At 40.9% G+C, this 20799-nt stretch overlaps 1 protein-coding gene across 1 annotated transcript; it reads left to right on the top strand.

Moving 5' to 3' along the window:
* The first annotated feature begins 202 nt into the window (after window positions 1-202).
* On the top strand, window positions 203-19105 carry LOC142488101 (uncharacterized). Its single transcript, XM_075588475.1, has 3 exons — window positions 203-300; window positions 666-1259; window positions 19053-19105. The coding sequence occupies exons 1-3, from the start codon at window positions 204-206 to the stop codon at window positions 19103-19105; spliced, it is 744 nt and encodes a 247-aa protein (XP_075444590.1). The 5' UTR covers window position 203.
* The last annotated feature ends 1694 nt before the right edge of the window (window positions 19106-20799 follow it).

Below are 20799 nucleotides of genomic sequence, written 5' to 3'. Positions count from 1 at the left end.
GCATTACTGCAGATACATAGTATGTTGTATGTTAGGGAACTCAAAAGTTCTAAGTACACAGGCATGTACATTGTTATTACAACTATTTATGTTCACTTTCACACACACATTTTCGGTTAAGGAACTGATGCTGTTAGGTAATCATAAATACAGAACATACAATAACTGTTTGTTCAATATTTACACATGTAAATGTAAAACTAATGTTATTGTTATATATAGTTGCCCCTGGAGGACATGTGTCACCTGAGATGGAACAAGTGTCTTCACCTGGGTCATGCAGCTCAACACACCTAGAAGGTGAGTGTATCAGTTGGTGGCCATATAATATGTGCTCTTCTATATGTTATGTTGTCATGTTCATTATTTGTTTTGCACATCTTCTTTAAATAGGATTACTTAGTGTCAGTGAAAATTAAGTGTAAGGCAACATGTATTGTGTTAGTGATGTGAACTATCATGTAGAAGTTCTGAGTTTAGAGCAAGTTTTCATTCATTCATATTTCATACTGAGTCCAAACATTATTCGTAAGTCAAGGTAGTTTTTAATGTGAGGTTATAAAACGTATGGAAACATGTTAGGTGTTACTTATGACACAGTAGAATTACATAGTAACACAGCAGAGATTAACATGCCATTTAATAATGTGTACATTTATTTGTAGAACATGATGATGAGGATTATGATGATGATGATGATGATGCCGCCATAGAGACAGAAATACCAGCAAGTGACCATGAAGAGGTTCCAATTGAAACTGTTTTACCGCCAAATCGTCCAGCAACTACCACATACGATGCAATTGTAGCTTCTGAGGGAAAAATTGTGGAAGCAGAAAATCGTCGCCATTCTGACCTGATGACAGTGCTGGAAAGGATGATTGCACTGCAGGAAGAAACAGTATCACAATTGGCACATCTCCACAGAGTCTTCATTGAAGTGCCTAAACAGTTGCAAAAAATCAACACCTCATTCGAAGCATTAGTTGTTCAGCAAACCCAAGCAAATTACTTGAGAATGACTAATGTACCACAATTCAACTTGAACACCTCACAGGCAGGATCTGTACATGCTGGTCAGTTTTCACCACATGCATCTGATCTTCATTCACCAGGTCCGAATGTTACCGGTCAAGTAGCAGACATTGCTGTGCAGGTTCCTGACGACATCCTACCGCTGCCATCTGTACAAAATCAGCAGCTGACACCTACAAAGGAGGCGACAAAAACAAAACCGCACAAGCAGTTACTACTGACCAGTTTTTGGACACAATCAAAAAAAGACACACATGAAACAAACCAAGCATCACTTGTGCAGTGTCTACCAACTTGCTCACATGTGTCAGTGGGCACAAGCCCTGTCGGTGAGTCACTGCCCAAAAGCCCTGTAGGTGAGTCACTGCCCAAAAGCCCTGTAGGTGAACAGTCAATGCCCACAAGGCCTGTAGGTGAGTCACTGCCCAAAAGCCCTGTAGGTGAACAGTCAATGCCCACAAGCCCTGTAGGTGAGTCACTGCCCAAAAGCCCTGTAGGTGAACAGTCAATGCCCACAAGCCCTGTAGGTGAGTCACTGCCCAAAAGCCCTGTAGGTGAGTCACTGGCCACAAGCCCTGCCCGTGAAGTGCCAGAGGCCAGTCAAAGTGGCTCTGTTGTGGCTAAAGTTGTTGCAAAACGAAAAAGGAAAATCCAAGAGACAACAAGCAGGCCTGTTACTCGCTCTCAAAAGGAACAAAAGAAATAAATGTTATAATTCACTAAATATCTCTTTGGCCTTGTTTTGTTGACTTCAGAATATCTAATTAATATTGTATGTATGCTGAAGACTGTGTTGTTTCTAAACTTTCAAGTATGTTCTTGTACACGTGAAGTTTTGGAAATTTTAACAGTCGTAATTAATGAATAGTGTTATTAATATTGATGTATGAATCGTGTATTCAGTAATGGTCCACCAGGAGCCAGTTGCTAAGTTTAGAGAAGCTGCCATTGACTTTGCAGCAAAACATTGCATTTGGGTGTGTTACTTGATGTAATCATTGCATGTGCATATTATTCACATGCAATTAAAAAAACACCTATTTAACTGCAAACATCTTTCTTGTACGTGTACAGCAGGATTATGTGTTAAATATTACTTACCTTTGCCTTGCTTGGGCATTGTAATGTTGTCCTTTAATCATGTATGTGTTCTTGTTTCAAGAACATCTCTGAATGTATACTAATATATATATATGTAGTATGTATGGATATATGCACACACACACACACACACTGTGTGTGTGTGTGTGTGTGTATGTATATATAGTACTATCTAAACTGGTATAGATGTATTTACAAAAAACATACACTTCATGCTTCCTTGTGAAAACACAAGATTTTAATAATACACGCCTAATGTTTGAGAACTATACTAAGTGTGAGCCTCTAACAGTATTGGGCGCAAACAAATGTTTATTACTTAATTCACTCATGTTTATCACCATTTAAATAGGTTTCATACAAGGCCTACTTACTGCCATCAATATGTTGTGTGTACTCCTGCAATATAAAAAAAAAAAAATAATACATTATATATATATATTATATATATATATATATATATATATATATATATATATATATACACACACACACAGACACACACAGACACACACACACACACACACATATATATATATATATATATACACACACACACTATATATATATATATATATATATATATATATATATATATATATATATATATATATATATATATATATATATATATACACACAATATATATATATATATATATATATACACACAATATAAATATAGTACAATATACACTTTATATATATATATTTATCAGAGAGATATATTTATATATATATATATATATATATAGATACACACGTATTTAAACTCATGCAGACAGGGAGTTAACCAGACTTTCAAATACACACAGAAATGTATGCGGGAAAGAAACATTTCATTTTGCAGGTGTGTGTATTTACTGATATGGCTGTCTAAGCACTATTTTCACACAGTGCTCTTTGTTATTTTGCAAGAAAACTCAATGTTACTTAATTACAAGTGTAGGAATGTTTTCAGAAACGAGATAAAAAAAAGGATACATGTTTGTCCCACAAGCGGCTATCAGAAACCACAAATGTTCAACCAATTAAAACGACAGATCCAATTGGCGTTTGAAATGAGGAGTAAAAGTTTATACTTTTGTTGACCTTGAAAAGGAAACACAGAAATTTGTTAGCCATTGAGCAGTTTCATTTTTATGAGCAAAGGACAGATACCTGCACACATCTTTTGTGCTAATCTGCAATGGCTGATGAATTCGTTAAAAATCAGAATCCGCAGTTAGGGTATAAATACATGGTATCAGAAGCAATTTTATCAACTTGCGGACACAAAGCGAGCACACGCCAAATCTATGATTTGATTCGAGCAAAATATCCTTATTACCAAGACCGTGGGCATGCGCGCAATTTTAATTCCTCAGTAAGATTCACTTTATCAACTAATGACTGTTTTGAACGTGTGCAGGATAAGCTAGAAGACAAGTATGGTTTCTGGAAGATTGCGAAGTAAAAACATTTCACCGTGAAAGAGGGCACACATATTGTGCTTAAAGGCATATTTATTCCTAATGCCAATAGCAATGGATCCGCTACTACTGTTCCGTGTGAATCGATACCTGCTGCAATATCTGCACCCTCCATTCCTGAAACCCACATTGTACAAGAACAAAACTACTATGATTATGTAGCAAGCCTTTCAACAGAAAATGCATTGGAATGGGTACCCGAAGAAATGAACCTACCTCCGGACCAATTGTTTGAAGAAAGCAGTGGCGATTCCTATGAGCGCTTCATGGAGGAGATGTGTGTCATACTGGATTCAGCGTTTGGGTCAAGCGTGGATGAAAATGCCTTGCATTTCTGGAGCGACCAGTTGCAGGCAGACGAAGAGTTAATTCTAGAAGAATGGTAAATATAACAATCGTTATGCGTTGACTATGCGTTTAAATTTATTTATTTTTGTAACCACCATTTTCACTTTCAATGCGTGGATACAGCGTAACATTGCAGACTGCATAACAAGTAGCGATCACAAAGAAATTGTTTCCTAATACAATATAGTATAACCTGAAAGAGTAGTACACATTGCTGACGGAATAAATATACGTACTTTCCTATCCCTCTAAACATATTAGCAACATTTTACCATAACTCTAACACATACCTGTTTTGTTATCATGCAACATCTACAACATTTAAAACCGGGTCCACCACGTATGACTTGGGACCCTTGTCATGGGCCAAGGCGTCCTTAAAAAGGATTACGGATGTAAGTCCCGCCCCCAAGCGACGTGCGCGCCTCAAAGCCTATTGGCTGTCATGTTTTGTTATAGTAACGGTAACTGCAGTGTGTCATGCGTGCGGCTCAGTGTTTGTAGGCGTCAACTGGGCGTTAGCCGAATGTTAATTGAGTGGGAGGAGTGTTAGCGTGCGTTTCACGCTGGCTTAACATGACGTCACACGTATTGCATTTGCGCATTGTGTTATCGGCCGTGCTTTCTGTCCAAACACGTCTGTTTAAAAAGAATACAGATGTACTCGTTTAGAACGAATGTAGTTTCGTCTTCATTGTATTTGAAATAAAGATTTTATGTTTACTGGTATTTTCAACATGTATTGAACGCACAACGTATGCTTTGTTTTGCGCATGCGCTAACAGTTAGTGGAGCCAAGCGTGAAGTGCGTGCGCACACTAAGATGTGCGCGCACATTTTTCAGTATACAGGCAACGTTCACTTCATATACATAGTTATGCCTGCTACAAATTTAAAGAAACATTACATACTGATGTACACTTGTACTTCTAACATATAAGTGAGTGACGTGTGTATGTACACAATCATATAGAGCTGTGTAACGCGTTGTCACGGATACATATATAGTAAGGTGCCATCTTTGACCATCATGTGTTTGCTGTATTTCAGAGATGTCGGGGAAGATACAATCGGATCAATGTATGATTTCAGAAGAGTCTACCTTTATATGAGATGATTGTGAGGAGGAGGCACCGACTACTATACTACATATGGAACTAATTTTATATTGCTTGCAGCGCTTATTAACAAACAATTAAAAATGTGATACCCTTATGCCTATATTGCATAAGCACTTAATTAACATAATGATGTTGCAAAAGAGTGCCTCATGAATTTTTCTTAAGTGTTCTTTAATTACTACTAGCATTTTATGGCATGGTGTGTTTTATATATAACAACCATTCCCACTCTGCTAACACATTTGTGTATTCTATTGTGTAATGGAACGTATGACTGTCGAAACTATGTAACAATAATAATAATTATAATATGAGCATGTTCATGTATAGCGCTGCTAGTTGTACGCAGCTCTTTACAGACACATTTTTCAGGCTGAGGTCCCTGGCCCGTGGAACTTACAATTTATTTTTGGCCGCCTGAGGCACAGGGAGATAAAGTGACATGCCCAAGGTCACAAGGAGCCGACACCGGGAATTGAACCAGCCTCCCCTGCTTCAAACTGTCAGTGCCAGTGTGTGTCTTTACTCACTGAGCCACTCCTTCGCCCAATGTAAAGGACACTTACAACCAACTAACCCTTTATTGTTAAAAATCTCTTGTTACATGGGTATGTTGATAAAATGGTTTGGGACTGTAGCAAATAATGTTATTGGCCAGATGTTGTGGTCCCCTACAATGCATGATGTTCTGAATATGACATCAACATCATGTAATGAAGTACGTTTCTGTGTATATTTCATTAACCTAACTAACTATAGTTTACTGTGTTTATTAAACGTTTTAAAAATAAATAGTATAGTCAATATGATCATATAAGCTACCATAATAAAGCTGGTGTTATCATTTGTCGGTGTTATACATGGATCCTACACAAATTGATACAGACACAAACAGTTGTCTTAAAAAGTGTGTCTATGCTAATGTGCACGTGATTGACGTTACAATTGTGAGAATACTTGATAATTATCATCATGATAATGATGAAGTGACGTGATTGACATTCCAAAAATATTACCAACAATGTCATATTGGTAAATTAGAAATGCTACATGACAGTAACATTTGCGACAAAATTGTGTTTTCTGTTAACAGTTTTACACTTGGTACATGTAGGACACATCCACACACGTGTGACTTATACATACACATGTCACAAATTTAAATTAATGTTGACTATTAATTCCTAGCATTAATAAACACCTACATTGCTAAATATAAGATGTAGTACGCATTGTTGTGATTACAGGCATTCATGCATGGAGTGTTATGATCAGTCAATTGCATCCGTGATGAATGAGCTCCCGTAAGTAAACAAATAAGTACAGTTATCCCCTTTTCTCCAAACACCTCTATATTACATTAATGGAATTTATAAGGAAACATACATAAAATGTGATGAAATGGGAGTAATCATTTTCTAATACAATGCACATGAAACCTCAAGAGTAGCTAAATGCATATACATGATACAGAAAGTACATGTATGTTACATTTGTGTTTAAACCAATATGTTGGGTTTTTACTTCAAATAATTATAGGAAGATTGAGGTAGGCACATCTTATGAGAGATGTCAGCAAATATACATACCATGATCAGTCATACTGGAGATATACCTATAATGCAAAGGAACAATATATAAATTGCAAACATTGACATGCCATCTTCAGTACCGTAAACAACACAGCAAAGTGTGTATTTGGTGTTAAATGTGCAACACCATGTATATTTAATGACATTCAAAATGTTAATCAGCCTGGTGTACACATCATATGGATGTACATGTTACACTGCACCAATAACATTGTATGTAAGCATACTAGAAGCATGAATGAGTATGGGCATAATATGTGTATTGTCTTAGCATAAGGAACAACACAATGCTAAAATATTAGTGCTTTGTTACCCCAGTTGTATTCACATACACACAACAAAAGTACTATTGAAGAGGGATTATATAACCTATGCAACAATAACATACCGGTGCCACATCCCTTTGTGCACACAGCAGAGAAAAGAAAGGTGTGCAACCCATATTCATCTGTGTCCTAACAGAAGGTTATATAAAAAAACATTATTGTTAAGATAACATAATTTAACTATAAAAGTATAACTTGGAACATATATGTTTTTACTTACAAGAAAAAAATGAATTGATGAGATTCTGGCGTGTCTGGCCACCACTGGCTGTTTGTTCATTTTCAGCAGCTACATGGGTGGGATGCTCGTCTACCAAAGGCTCAGCTAGGTCTGAAACTGGGTAAAGGCCCGCGAGAATGTAGATTGCGAGACCCCGCCCACTATGCCCACAGTTGTCTGGTATGACGCGGAAGCAAGATAATGTAATGAGCACAGCATTTTAACAAGCCCAGGGACTGCACGACCTCTGGCTGTGAAAAAATCTAAATCTCCCCTTATCTCCTCATAAAGAGATAAGATTGCTGCTGAACTCAAACAATAGCGACTTACTATCTCCTCCTCACTCATCCCATCTAACAGGGTTCTCTCCCTGTACACACGCGGACGAGGCACAACTTGTCTCCTCTGTCTTCTCCTCTGATCTCCTGTCCCTCTACCTGTCCCTCGGCCTGTCCCTCTCCCTGTCCCTGTCGTATCCGCGTGACTGTCCCTGTCACTGTCCCTCGGTCTGTCCCTCCCTTGCCCTATATCATTCTCTTGATCATCAAGCATGTCATAGAAAAGAATGTTCCTCCGTCTCCTAAACAATCTCAACATTTTGAAATGAGTAGCTGTGAATGAGCAGGTAATGGGCGACCTTTAAATAGGTATGTGATGATGTCAGGTGACATAGTAAAATGCAAGGTGTTACATTAACATAATAAAGTACTTCTGTGGCAAGCTGTGTGCAGTTGTTCTTAGAAGTATTTGTTGTGTGTATTCTGCAGGGAATGATGATATTTGCCAATGATGTGACGTGAAGCTTTGTACAAAGATTGCTTGAAAATAAATAGTGTAATGTGCAATGCATGTAACACTTGTGAACGCAACAGTCAGTCATGTAATTAGACAAAAAGGCTGAGATTGACGTGGGAAAAGTTTGGTGTAACATGTGTAATTAGCCATGTTATTGTGACATGTTGACAACAATGAATAGTCGTGTGCATATGCATGCATTTCTGTAATGAGGATAGTTGCTATAGAATGAGTTTACAAGGTGTCCCAATGATGAATTACTGTACATGTGTGTATAAGTTAGGTTGAAGTGCTTGTAATGCTACGGTTACAATGTAAACATGCAATGTGATTGAGCGTCCAATAAGTGACGTCATGAAAATAGGGAGGACCCAAAACTATATGTAAACATGAGAAGACAGATGTACATGAACGTTTAAAGATGCGTGACACATTACAAGCATTGTGTAATGTAAAGGAAGATGAATATACGGTGTATGTGTGACATGTGTGACATGTGTAACATCATGTAAATAATTGTCGCTCAGTTCAGTATAATGTGTGATATGATGTGAGGTTCTCCTTTAAGAGTTGAGTATAGTATTTTCCCTTGACACATCATCACATGATGAGTAATGTGACCCGCAAATGCTGACAACATGTAAAAGTATAATGTTATGCAAATAATACACGTCAGCTGTGACACAATGCAGGGAATGCCCCCCACACTGTAATGCAAATGACGTTTGTATTGTGAGCAATGAAACGTAAACAGTACTATACTGTTATACGTCCCCGCTCCATTGACTCCATTGATGTACAGAAGATTTTTTTTTTCTAAGTGCCGTTCCGGCAGCCTTAGCGATCGTTCTCCCCTCCAACCTGCCAACTCTAGTTGGCGGGAGAAATTGGCCATAACATCTCAATTTCGTAGTGCCGATCAGCCCCGATAAGCTGATTTTTTTTATTGAATCCAGCCGATTTAAAAAAGTGGCGATCAGTGGCGAAAACAGGCTTATCGACAGCCGACTGGCCATAACAAAATTATCGGCTCCGAAACCTGGCGAAATCAAGCACTTATCGGCGCTTACTGAATCTCAAACCCAATTTTGGCTATAAAATGCCGAAAAATACCTTATCAACGCTTACTGCATGAGGCCCTATGTGTCTATAAACCTTTTTTGATATTATAAATGTGTTCCACCAATCACCTCTTTATTTGTCTGATGCTTCTGCCTACACATTGGAGCCCACATGGGCACTTCAGTAGGTATACTACATTGGTACTATTGCAGTGTATGAAGCATTCGATTTTATATTCCACATTTATCATATTCAATTTGGAAGGAGTTCCTGATCACCACATGGCAACAAAGTAATCATCACTAATATATGCCTATGGAATTAGAGTCGTTGAACATGATAATTCTAAAACATCCAACACTGGAATGATCTGAGAACTAAATATTGAACTTTTTAAATGTGCTAACAATATATCATGACAAGTTTACATGTAATTTACTAAATTATTAGGACAGCATTGCACTTAACAGATCCATGAAGCCGATAGCTAGCCTTTATGTCACCATCCTCCCTGTCTTTCTCTCTCCCTCTATCTGACAAAGTACATATTGACAAAAAATATTATAATGATTTTTTTAACAATTAAGCTATTATATCATTGTTTTATTATTGCTAAGAGAAGCGATTTCAATTTATGTTATGTCTATTTTTTATGTTATTGCTGAGGGAAGCCGTTTAATTAATGGTATGTGCATTTTTTATTTATGAGGAAAGGGGGGGGGGAATTAATAATTTATGATGTGACCTATTTTGTTGGTGTCATTTTTTTGGCAGAATGTATGACGCGTTTATATTTTAATTTTTTATACATAAAACAAAAAGCATAAGAGGAAGATGGGGAGAAAGGGAGGAGCGGGGAGGAGGATTTCTGCAAAGTAGTAAGAACAGACAAAAATATATCATAATTAAACATCGGTCTACAGCAGGGGTGTGCAAACTGGGGGGCGCGGGAGATTTTGCTGTGGGGCGCAGGCCGTTGCAGAGCCCCTGCGCTCTTCCCCAGAGCATTTAAATTAAATGCCGGGGGATCGTGTGAGACTCCTACAACACTTTACTTACCCAAATTTAGCCGCTCTGTGACGTGTCGCCATGGCAGTGCGGCCTCAAATGATGCAGCGGGGTCATGTGACGGGATGTCACACGCGTCAAATTATGCCGTGGGTCATGTGACGTCACATGACCCCACAGCATCAATTGATGCAGCTCTAAGGTAGGTAGGGGGGCTGCGGGCGACACAGCAGAGAAGACAGCAGGGCGCAGCACAAAAAGTTTGTGCTCCACTGGTCTACAGTATTAATATTGGTTCAAAAAACAGTAAGTCATTAATATAATGTGTAAATAATAAACAAATGTTCCCGGCACTCAAAAATGAAAAGCAAGAGTAAGTGGATCAGCCAAAAAAGAATTTAATGTTACATGTAGGATGTACACACAGGTCAAACAAGGACCATGATAATCAAATTGTACTCAGACAGGGAAAGACACAAGGAAGGGAGGGAGGGAAGGGAGGGAGGAAAGGGAGGGAGGGAGAGGAAAATAAGGGGGGGGGGAAGGTCCAGGGCAAGGGGGGCAACATCTTGGGTTATAAAAACCCCTTCTTCAGGCCCGTTCCCAGGGAGACCCAGCACTCCTGTCTGCACCACGAGGAACTTGCTGCACAAGGTCTGCTCTCTTCAGGATACCTTTAGTGCTTTCTGCATGTGCCTATATCACAGTCTATGGCTGTGGGTCATTGCCCTGTAGAGCCCTGCTTTGGCTCTGGCTTTGGCTTTGCCAGTTTGTTCACCTATAGCATCCAGATCTTGTGCATAGTTGTTGTCAATTACCTTTATCATTGATTCTATTGGTCAACAGCCTGTCTTTTTCCATCTCAGGGATTCAGCAATAGTTTGCTACTGTTTATCTCAGGGACTTAGTCACAGGGTAGAGGAAGTACCAGGGGACTACGGTCTCCCTGGGAACGGGCCTGAAGAAGGGGGTTTTTATACCCCGAAACATTGCCCCCCTTGCCCTGGACCTTTTAACCCCCCCTTCTTTTCCTCTCCCTCCCTCCCTCCCTTCCTTTCCTCCCTCCCTTCCCTGTGTTTTTCCCTGTCTGAGTACATTTTGATTATCATGGTCCTTGTTTGACCTGTGTGTGCATCCTATGTGTAATATAAAATTCTTTTTTGGCTGATCCACTTACTCTTGCTTTTTGTTTTTGAGTGCCGGGAACATTTGTTTGTTATTAAGGTTATTTGGGAGGAAGTAGGGTCCTCCCAGTTCCCTTGTGCACCATCCCATTAGTTTTTTTACCCTCATATAGATATTATGAGTGCTGTCTAGTATTTTTTCCATTTATATAATGTGTATTTCATGTAGTGTTAAGGAAAATATTCTTACAGAAGACACACAAACACCGGAGTAACACTTCAGACGAATTTACTACGTAGTAAGATGTAAGCTATACTAAGTGTTTACTCAGAAAACAAAAGAAAGGATATAGCTTGAGACATATTCAACAGCCTACAGAGGCGAACATACATTGATGGCATCGGATTGGATAGAGTGATGCATGTGTGATGCATGCTGGTGTCTGATTGGACGGTGGAATCTGTATCTTGTAATAGAAATAACGTGTGCAGAGATTTGTATGTGTTCGCACCAGATTGGCTATGGTAGAAGGTATCCATCAGGTTGGCATGGTCCCATATTCAATCAGCAGTATGCATGATACTGTACCACAAGTGGGAAGCAAGCCAGAAAATAATCTTTCTGTGCTACTCAAATTCTTGAAGTTTCTCTTGTTCCTTTGCAAACCCTGGTGACCAAGTGTGCCTTTTAAATGTATAAAATGCCTTGTGGCAGGTGTCACATGGTAGCATGATCCAGACCAGTTGGATGGTAACCAGGGGTATGCAAAAGAGAAGAAAACAAAGCGCACAACTCTCACAGGGTAAATAAGTGACAATATATTGTGACAATATAGAGTGTAAAAAATGCACGTACAAGAAGGTTATTCAAACAAGCAGGGCATGTTTAGGGTACATGTTACCACTCCTGAATACAGATGACTTGCTTCACGAGGAAAAATCTGCATGTTCAGCCTTCGGTACAGTCACAAGCCTTTCTCATCTGTTGCAGCATGAAACATCCAAGTATACTATGTAGCAAAGTCCAACACAGTACCCACAGGGTTATCTAGAAGACACACTGGAACAAGCTCTCTTTGTTCACAAGGATTGTCTTTTGATATTGTGGACAAGGAAAGCTAGTTCCAGTGTGTCTTCTATGTAACCCTGTGGGTACTGTGTCACAGACTTTGCTACATAATATACTCGGATGTTATATGATTTTATTTATTGAATTGATTTGTTGGCTAGTGTTTTTATTGATTGAATTGGTTGGATAGGTGTTTATTTAATTGTATTCTTAAGTTTTGGAATAACATAATTTTAATTATTTTACTGTGTTGGTGATAGATAAATGTTATTCATGTGCACTATTAGGCTTTTTAGTTCATTTATTGTTGGGGTGTTTAGGTGTTTGTATATTTCTTTTTTTTCTTGTGTATTTTTGGCCTTAATGATTTGTATTAGGTTGACCATTGAGTGCTATAGTGGCTTATCATGCACATATAATATGGGCATGTTATACCACTGTGCCAATCAATGGGTACAGGGTGAGTATAGTGGTCCTGGGGTGGATGTTAGGCCTCCTGGGTGGGTAGCGGGGGAGAGGGATTAACCCTTTAATTACTACAGCTGTTATTAACTGCTAAGGTTGTTTAGGAGTTATGGGCCATTAGATTTTTTCCTGTACTCTTGCTGCCAATGGAGGACAGAGACCTGGAGTATGATGATGAGGATGCCGTTCATCATGGCAGGGGTAAGTAGAAAGTTTTATTTACTTTATTTATGCTGGCTGGCTATTGTTTTATTTTGAATGGGAAAATTGTCTATTATCCATATCTGGATAATTGTAATTTTGCCCATTACTGTACTGTATGTAGTGGGGAGGGGGGTTGTTGGGGTAAAGGAGGTGGGTAGTAGGATTGTTGTGTTTATTTTTGTTTATTGGAGGTAGAGTGATTGGGTGAAGGAGGTAGTAGCCCCAAAGGTGGGTATTAAGGACTTCCAGGGGTAGCGGGACTGATTAACCCCTTAATTACCATAGCGGTTCCCAATGCTATGGTAGTGAAGGGGTTAACTCTTCCCCCAATCTTCCCTGCGGGCCTAACCACCCACCCTGGGGCTACTACCCCTTTCATCCACCCCCTCTGCCCCCAATAAACAGGCTATTGAGGCTGAATCCCTTAATTGCCTTAGCTGATAGCCGCTAAGGTAATGAAACTGTTTTAATAATTTTTTTAATTCTAGTGTGAATGAACAGGGGGTCTCCGGAGCAGAACCATGTTGATTTGAGGTCCTGGACCGCCTGTTTCCTGAGATACAGGCCGCGTTATGGGGTGCCGGTATCTCCTATGCATTGAAATTGTAACACTCGGCCTGCCCACATACCAGACGAAACCTCGGGACTGAGGTGGAAAGGGATAATACCACACACCTAACAGTAAACGGGGGCATGGCTGGAGTGTGGAAGTAGCGTAGATGGTCCGGGTAACAACAATAGAAAGAGTACCGTACTTGCCAACTCCAGCGGTGGTAGGTATAGTCCGTAAGCCAATGGTCATGGAATGGAGAGAGCAGCGTAGTTGAGTGTCCGGAAGCCTGGGTCGTAGAGTGGAGAGAGCAGCGAAGTAGATTGTCCGTAAGCCGTGTCCAAGGGATATAGAAGTCTGCAAGGTAAAGAGTCCAACGCCAAGTCCAAGGGTACCAGAGAGCAGCATAAACGAAGTCCAAAGCCAAAGGTCAAAATCCAGGGAGGCCAGCAGAATATCCAGGGACAGGAACAGGGACTGAAAGACAAAAGGGGCCAGGCAACAGCAGACAGCACCAAGGTACAGAAGCTATGCAGAGCAAGGAGGTAATGGTGAGGGGAGACTAAATAGGGGGTTGAGACCTATCAGAGGAAAGGGAGGAACAGAGGAGTGGTCAAAGGAAGGACCTGATAGGAGGGAAGTGTTTGGGAAGCTTGGGCCTATTGGAGCAGGGGGAGGAATGGTGGAGCGGCCAGGGGGAGGACCTGATAGGGGAAAGGTTTCTGGGTAGCTGGGGCCTGTCACAGCAAGGGGAGGAGCGGAGGAGCAGCCAGGGGGAGTACCTGATAGGGGAAAGGTGTCTGGGTAGCTGGGGCCTGTCACAGCAAGGGGAGGAGCGGAGGAGTGGCCCGGAGAACAGCCTGATGGGAGAGAAGGGCCTGGGGGGCGGACCTGATGGGGAAGAGACAGGGAAGCACGTGGAGTGTGCGCCGCATCATCAAGGGCAGAGTCAGGTGCCTGGCGCCAGAAAATGGCAGCCTGGGTCCGCGTGCGCCCGTAGGGGTGACGCGCGCGACCCGGAAGTGTGGAGGCAGCGGAAGAGGGAGCCGCAAGGAGCGAGGTACACCGCCGGGGAGCCTGGGTGGCATGTAAGAGAGGTAAGGAGGCGCTGGCAGCGGGTATGCCCGCAGTGCGGATCCTTACAGAAATCTCACGGTCACGTGACGCGAGACATTTAAATGCATAAGTGATACTGGCACCCCATATCTAGGGCATGTATCTCAGGAAGCAGAGGGTCCCCATTCCTGAAATCCACGCGGTTCTTTTCTGGAGACCCCCTGCTCACGTACACTTATTACATTTTTTTTTTAAAGCCTGCTATCGCTGGTGAGATATGTGCAGGGAGAGGCAGCTCTCTCTCTGCAGATCTCTATGCAGCTGGTCCAGCTTGCTGCAGATTGCCGGGTGAGCCTTTTAGAGAGAGGCGAACATCACACCGCTGACTCCTCACCTGTTTTGGGCATTTTGCAATCGCATGTATTCATGGCTTTCTGCATACCGGGATAACAACGCTCCAAAAACTCGCTGCGTAACCGGCCCAGCGATTTTTTTTAACGAAGGCTACTAGAATATGCCCCTTAAAGTGTCTAACTAGAAATTGGGTTTGTTGGGCCCTAAATGTCTTTTAATATATTTTTGAGAGACTGTATTTATGGGTTTTGAGACCTTTCAAAATTTGTAATAATTCTTCCTTTGCGATTTCTTTGTACAGCCTGTCCCATCGAAATGAGTCAGATGACATGAATTTAAATGTCTCTCTATCCTCTTGTAAAGCGTTGCTTTGTTTTGTTTGTGGATGTTTTGTAGGTTGTATAGGGAGGAGTAGAAGTCTATAAACATTTTCAATCATTTTGAGATCATAAAAAATGGTACCACTTTTCAGCCTAATTAATTTTATTTTAGAATATGAAATTACATTCCTAAATGTAATGTGCTAGCAGCCTGTCTGACTTTTTTTCTGGTGAAACAGTTGCTTAGCCTATTTCAAAGCTCTTTGGGCCTTATTCAGAGAGGGTTGATAAAAAAAATCGCCAGGGAATTTAAAATGACTGTTTTTTGGGCGTTGCTATCACGGTATTCAGAAAGGCTCGATTACCAGTGATAGCAAAATGCCCAAAACAGGCAATTTGCTACCAGCGAGAGCATCGAGCCTCTGAAAAGGCCTAAACCAGTGATTCATTTCTGCTGCAGAGAGAGCTGCTCTGAGAGAGCCGCCTCTCCCAGCTGAAATGTCGCCTGAAAATTATTTCTTTAAATATACATTTCTTTAATAGTGTAGAGGTGCAGGGGGTCTCTGGAGCTGAACCACATTGGTTTTATGTCCGGGGACCCCCTGCTTCCCGAGATACAGGCCTCTTTATGGGTTGCCGGTATCTCCTATGCAAGGAAATGTCCCGGTCACGTGACGCGGGACATTTCAATGCAGAGGGATACCGGCACCCCATAAAGGTGCCTGTATCTCGGGAAGCAGGGGGTCCCCGGACATAAAACCAATATGGTTCATCTCCGGAGACCCCCTGCACATCTACACTATTAAAGAAATGTATATTAATAAATATTTAAAAAAACATCAATACAAGCCCCCCCCCCCCTCCGCCCAAACCCATACAGTACAGTAATGAGCAACATAAATATTATCCAGATATTTAAATTAATATGTAAAAACACATCAATACACGCCCCCCACCCCCGCCCCCCCTGCCCAAATCCATACAGTGCGATTGGTGTTAGTTTGTATTTAATGTTATATTATGTTAGCTAATGTGTTTTATGGTTACTTCAGAGATTGTTAGAATTTCTTTCTATTTAACTGTTTAAATTCATTAATGTTGGATTAATTCATTGTTTACATTGGTTAGTGTTACTATTCATTTTGAGTTGGTTTCGGAATTAATTGTTTAGATTGGTTAATGGTTTAATTAATTCATTGTTGATGTTGCTATTGATTGTATTGATTGGATTAGCTGGCTACTGTTTGTATTTATTTTTTTTGGAGTTTAGTTACATTTTATTATTGTGCGTCTTGTGTATTACTGTATTGTCATTAGGGTGCCCATTGAGTGCTATAGAGGCTTATCATGCCCATATTATTATTATATGGGTATGATGTACCACTATACTACTCAATGGGTAGAGGGTGGGTATAGTCAGTCAGGGGTGGGTGTTTAGGCCTCACGGGTGGGTGAAGGGGGTATTAGCCCTAAGGATGGGTGTTTAGACCTTGCGGGTGGATAGCGGTTGGGTTAACCCCTTTATTACCTTAGCGGTATTAACCGCTACGGTAATGAAGGGGTTAACTCCCCCCGCAACCCACCCGCAAGGCCTAAACAGCCACTAAGGGCCAAATTCCCCCTTCACCCACCTGCGCTAGCCACTGTATTGTATTGTATTGTATGTTTCTTACAGTAAGCTTTGCACGGGTGTTTAACCTCTTCATTGCCTTAGCGGTTAGCCACTAAGGTAATGACGTTGCTGTACATGCATGTTTCCTGCCTCGGATGCATGCCGGGCAGGTCCGGAGCTGCTATTAATGGCTATCAGCTCTGGAGACCCCCGGCATCAATCCGAGGCAGGAAAGGGGCCTGATTTTTTCTAAGTCCCGACACATCGCTGCTCATCGAAGCATCTCCCCACCAATTGACCAACATTTTTGTGGTGAATTGGATTTGGGGAGAAGACCGCCTTTTAGGGCTGCGATGGGCTGCGATGGGCCGCGACAGCCGACTCACGGGTCTCTGAATCGCACGAGTTTATCAACCATCCGAAAATGGTCGATAAGGGGCTGATCGCTGCTCAGTCGGCGAATTTCAGATAGCGATACAATTTTGCATCGATACAGACAGTTATCGAGCACTTATCGAGGCTATCTGAATACGAGTAGCCATTTTGGTCGATAAGTGCTCGATAAGGGCCTTATCGAGGCTTTCTGAATAAGGCCCTTCTATTTTATGTATTTGAAGAATCTTATGTTTATAATTTTTAGCACATTTTGGTAATTTTTCTTACAAGGAATAAACTTATGTAAGGATTCTGCTTTTTTTTGTAAATTTGCTACGCACTTAGAAATCAACCTTTCTTTTTGTCTTTTCTAAAAAGAGGACAAAGCAATTATTTTACCCCTCATGCCAGCTTCATGCGCTTCCCAAATCATGGCCATGGAAATTCCCGGTGTTTCATTTACTAGAAAGAAACTCCTTTTAAATGTTCTGTTAACTCTTCCACTGTCCAAGAGAATCAGGGAGCGCAAAGACCATGAAAAATAAAAAAAAAATACAACATAGTGCAATTTGTCTGAAACTAAGGTTGAAGCATCCAAACTTCATTCATCCAGTGGATCTTATACTCACAGATTAATCTGTGTTAAGGTGTGTTAAAGATATCTTTATGCTGCAATCGTCTCCCATATAGAAACTGCCTCCGCATATGTCTTATGGGTATATCTTCACTGCATGCATAAATTCAAAAAATAAGAACAGACATAGTGTAGACTGCACCCATAAAATTTATATGCAGTAAAAATGGTAAGAAATACACTCACATGGTTTCCAAATAACAATAACAATAGCGATGGGATCATAAGATCTGCGTCCACAATGGAGGTCCCTGAGCCGTCTCTCAGCTTGATACACGGAGCGGTCGTGTTCCCCCTCTCCCGCACTTCCGGGTTGGTTCCCCGAACGGGAAACTCTCGCGATAGCTCAGGACTGACAGCTGTTCGTGTGTAGAGCCTCCCTCTTCGATCCGGCTAGTTTTCAGTCTGCTGCAAACACTCTACACGTTTCTCCTAAATTTGTATTTTATTTGCACAAATTCACTTTGTTTGTATAAAGCACAAAGTATCACAAGATTTCTTTAAATCACTTTCAACACAGTATTCACCTGAAGTTATTTTATAATCCTCACTTATAGGATCACTGTTTAGATTTAAGCGCTATTGGATAACATCCATTTTTTCTCAACTCTTCCACTGTGTAAGAATGTCTAAGTATGGAATAATTTAACTTCCACAAGGATTTAGACAATGAGGGTGTAAGTTTTGTGATGGTTCATTCAATAGAGGCATGGTCGGACCAAGTGATCTGATTAATAGAGGAGGAGGAGACCTCTTGTACTAATGTGGAATCAATGTAAAGGTAATTTATTCTAGAATAGTTCAGATATGGTACTGAATAGAAATTGTGGTCCCTATTTTTGGGGTGTTTAAGCCTCCAGATATCACATAGATAGCACTTAGGTGAGCAACAATAAAGGATTTGGGCTACCGGAGGGTCGCCCCTTTTGTATTTTTTGCTGGGGTTCTGATTTATCTAGTTTTGGGTTACATACCGAGTTACACCCCCATTTAAGAATATTCTTCCTTCCACAAATTCTGCTAGTAGGGGACAGAATTTTAGGAAAAATGGTGATTGCTGTCATTAGATGCATATACATTAACAGTCACCAGTATAGAGCTTAATTTCCCATTGAGTAATAGGTAATGACTGTCCTCTCAGACTTAATGCTTTCAAGCAAAAATGGTACAGACGTAAGGATCATAATCGCTACCCCCTTTTTTTCCACAGGTGCTGATGCAAAGAAACCAGATAAGAAGACCCTATCGTACAACCTGGGCTGATCTCGGTTTCAGAAGTGCGTCTGCTGTAAAAACACAATATCAAATGTATTTCGATGAAAATCTTGTAACGCTTTCTCGGATTATTTAAACCCTTAACATTTTGTGAAGCTAATTTCAACAGGCAAATAAATGACAAATAAACTTACGTGAGAACCAATGTAACATACAACACACTTTGGTTAGGTAGAAAGAATTGGAGAGGTGGGTAATCCAGGAGGAAGGAAAAATAAATATACAAACGGAAACTAAACTGGTTTCAACCATAGGGGATTCCTCTCCTACAGAGGGTGGGGATACTAAAGAAAATACTGGGGTAAGAAATGGGGGGGGGGGTAAGGGGAGGATTCAGCAAATTCAGAATATCATCCGCGCAATAGGGGCTGGGACTGTCATGACCAGATCAGCGGCTGTGGTCAGATGCAGCACTGACGTCGCTCAAGCAAGAACTTCCTGGGGAAGGTGAAAACATAAGTATTGGGATTTCCTGTAGGTCAGTGGAAAAACAAGGAAGCTCCACCTTCATGTGTATTTCTGGTTATAGGGCACCCACTATCTAGCACCCAATGGGTGGGGTGGACCTCTTCTTCTGTTAAGTCGTACCCGCCACTGACTAGCATTGTGCACCATACCTTTTCGGGGTCATTTCAGCGGGCTAGGACCCTTGTGTGCTGTAGGCCCAGATACTTTCCTAGTAGTAAGTAGATGTCGTAGGAGGAGGTGTCAGTGGGGACTTGTCCGACAGCGAGCACATTTTGGGATGGTACGTAGCGTGGTACGTAGCTTTTCAACCCCCATTCCTAGACCTCCCACTGGGACGGTAGTGATATGGTTGATGACATAATTTAGTTGTACTATGTTTGGGCACCCTAGTTCTGCAAGGGGCCACCATCTTCACCAAACTGGACCTGCGTGGGGCCTACAATTTGGTAAGAATTCGCCAGGGTGACGAATGGAAAACGGCTTTCAATACTCGAGATGGTATAAGCAAACTGTGGCGCTTCCTTTCAACAGGACATACACAGTAATATGAACTAATAAAATATATATATACTGTATATAAAATATCAAATATACAAGACCAACACACAATACTGGCCCAAAATATGAGATTGCTGCTCAGCCCCAGGGAGGATCTTCCCACGATCCTCGTAATGAGATACTGTATGAAAGAGAAAGAGCGGGGGCACAAAAAAGAAATAGAAATAACAGTCAGATATATTACTGACAAATCAACAATGACAGTGAAAATAAAAAGCAAGTAATGTGGAATAAAATAGTCTATGGATGTACTCACATGGCCATGTGTGGTACTAAATCCTTAAAAAGGGTTCTTTCCTCTATTCTGCTCCTTTACTGCAGCAAACAGCTAATGCTCCCTTCAAAGTCTCTCCCAGGTATAACCTCACCAGTATGCATATGAGGAAAGACAACGCCACATATACAGATTTAAAAGGATATTTTATTTAATATAAAAAGTGGGTAACAATAAACTCCCATGTGAATAACCGCCTCCGGTCCACGTCGCCAGCTTCTGCACTCTGGTGCAGTTTGCTCCTGATCCCAAGTCCGGTATACTGGTCTGCAGATCAAAGCGCAGGCACTGGCTACAGTTTCCGCACACAGCCAAAAAGCTCCAGGTCCAGTTCCCTACATGAACTACGCGTTTCGGATATGGTAATCCTTCATCATGTACT

Source organism: Ascaphus truei, chromosome 2, assembly GCF_040206685.1.
Source record: "Ascaphus truei isolate aAscTru1 chromosome 2, aAscTru1.hap1, whole genome shotgun sequence".
In the NCBI taxonomy this organism is placed as follows: domain Eukaryota; kingdom Metazoa; phylum Chordata; class Amphibia; order Anura; family Ascaphidae; genus Ascaphus; species Ascaphus truei.
Note: the sequence above shows the minus strand (reverse complement) of the source record. Positions and strands in the feature narration are given on the sequence as shown.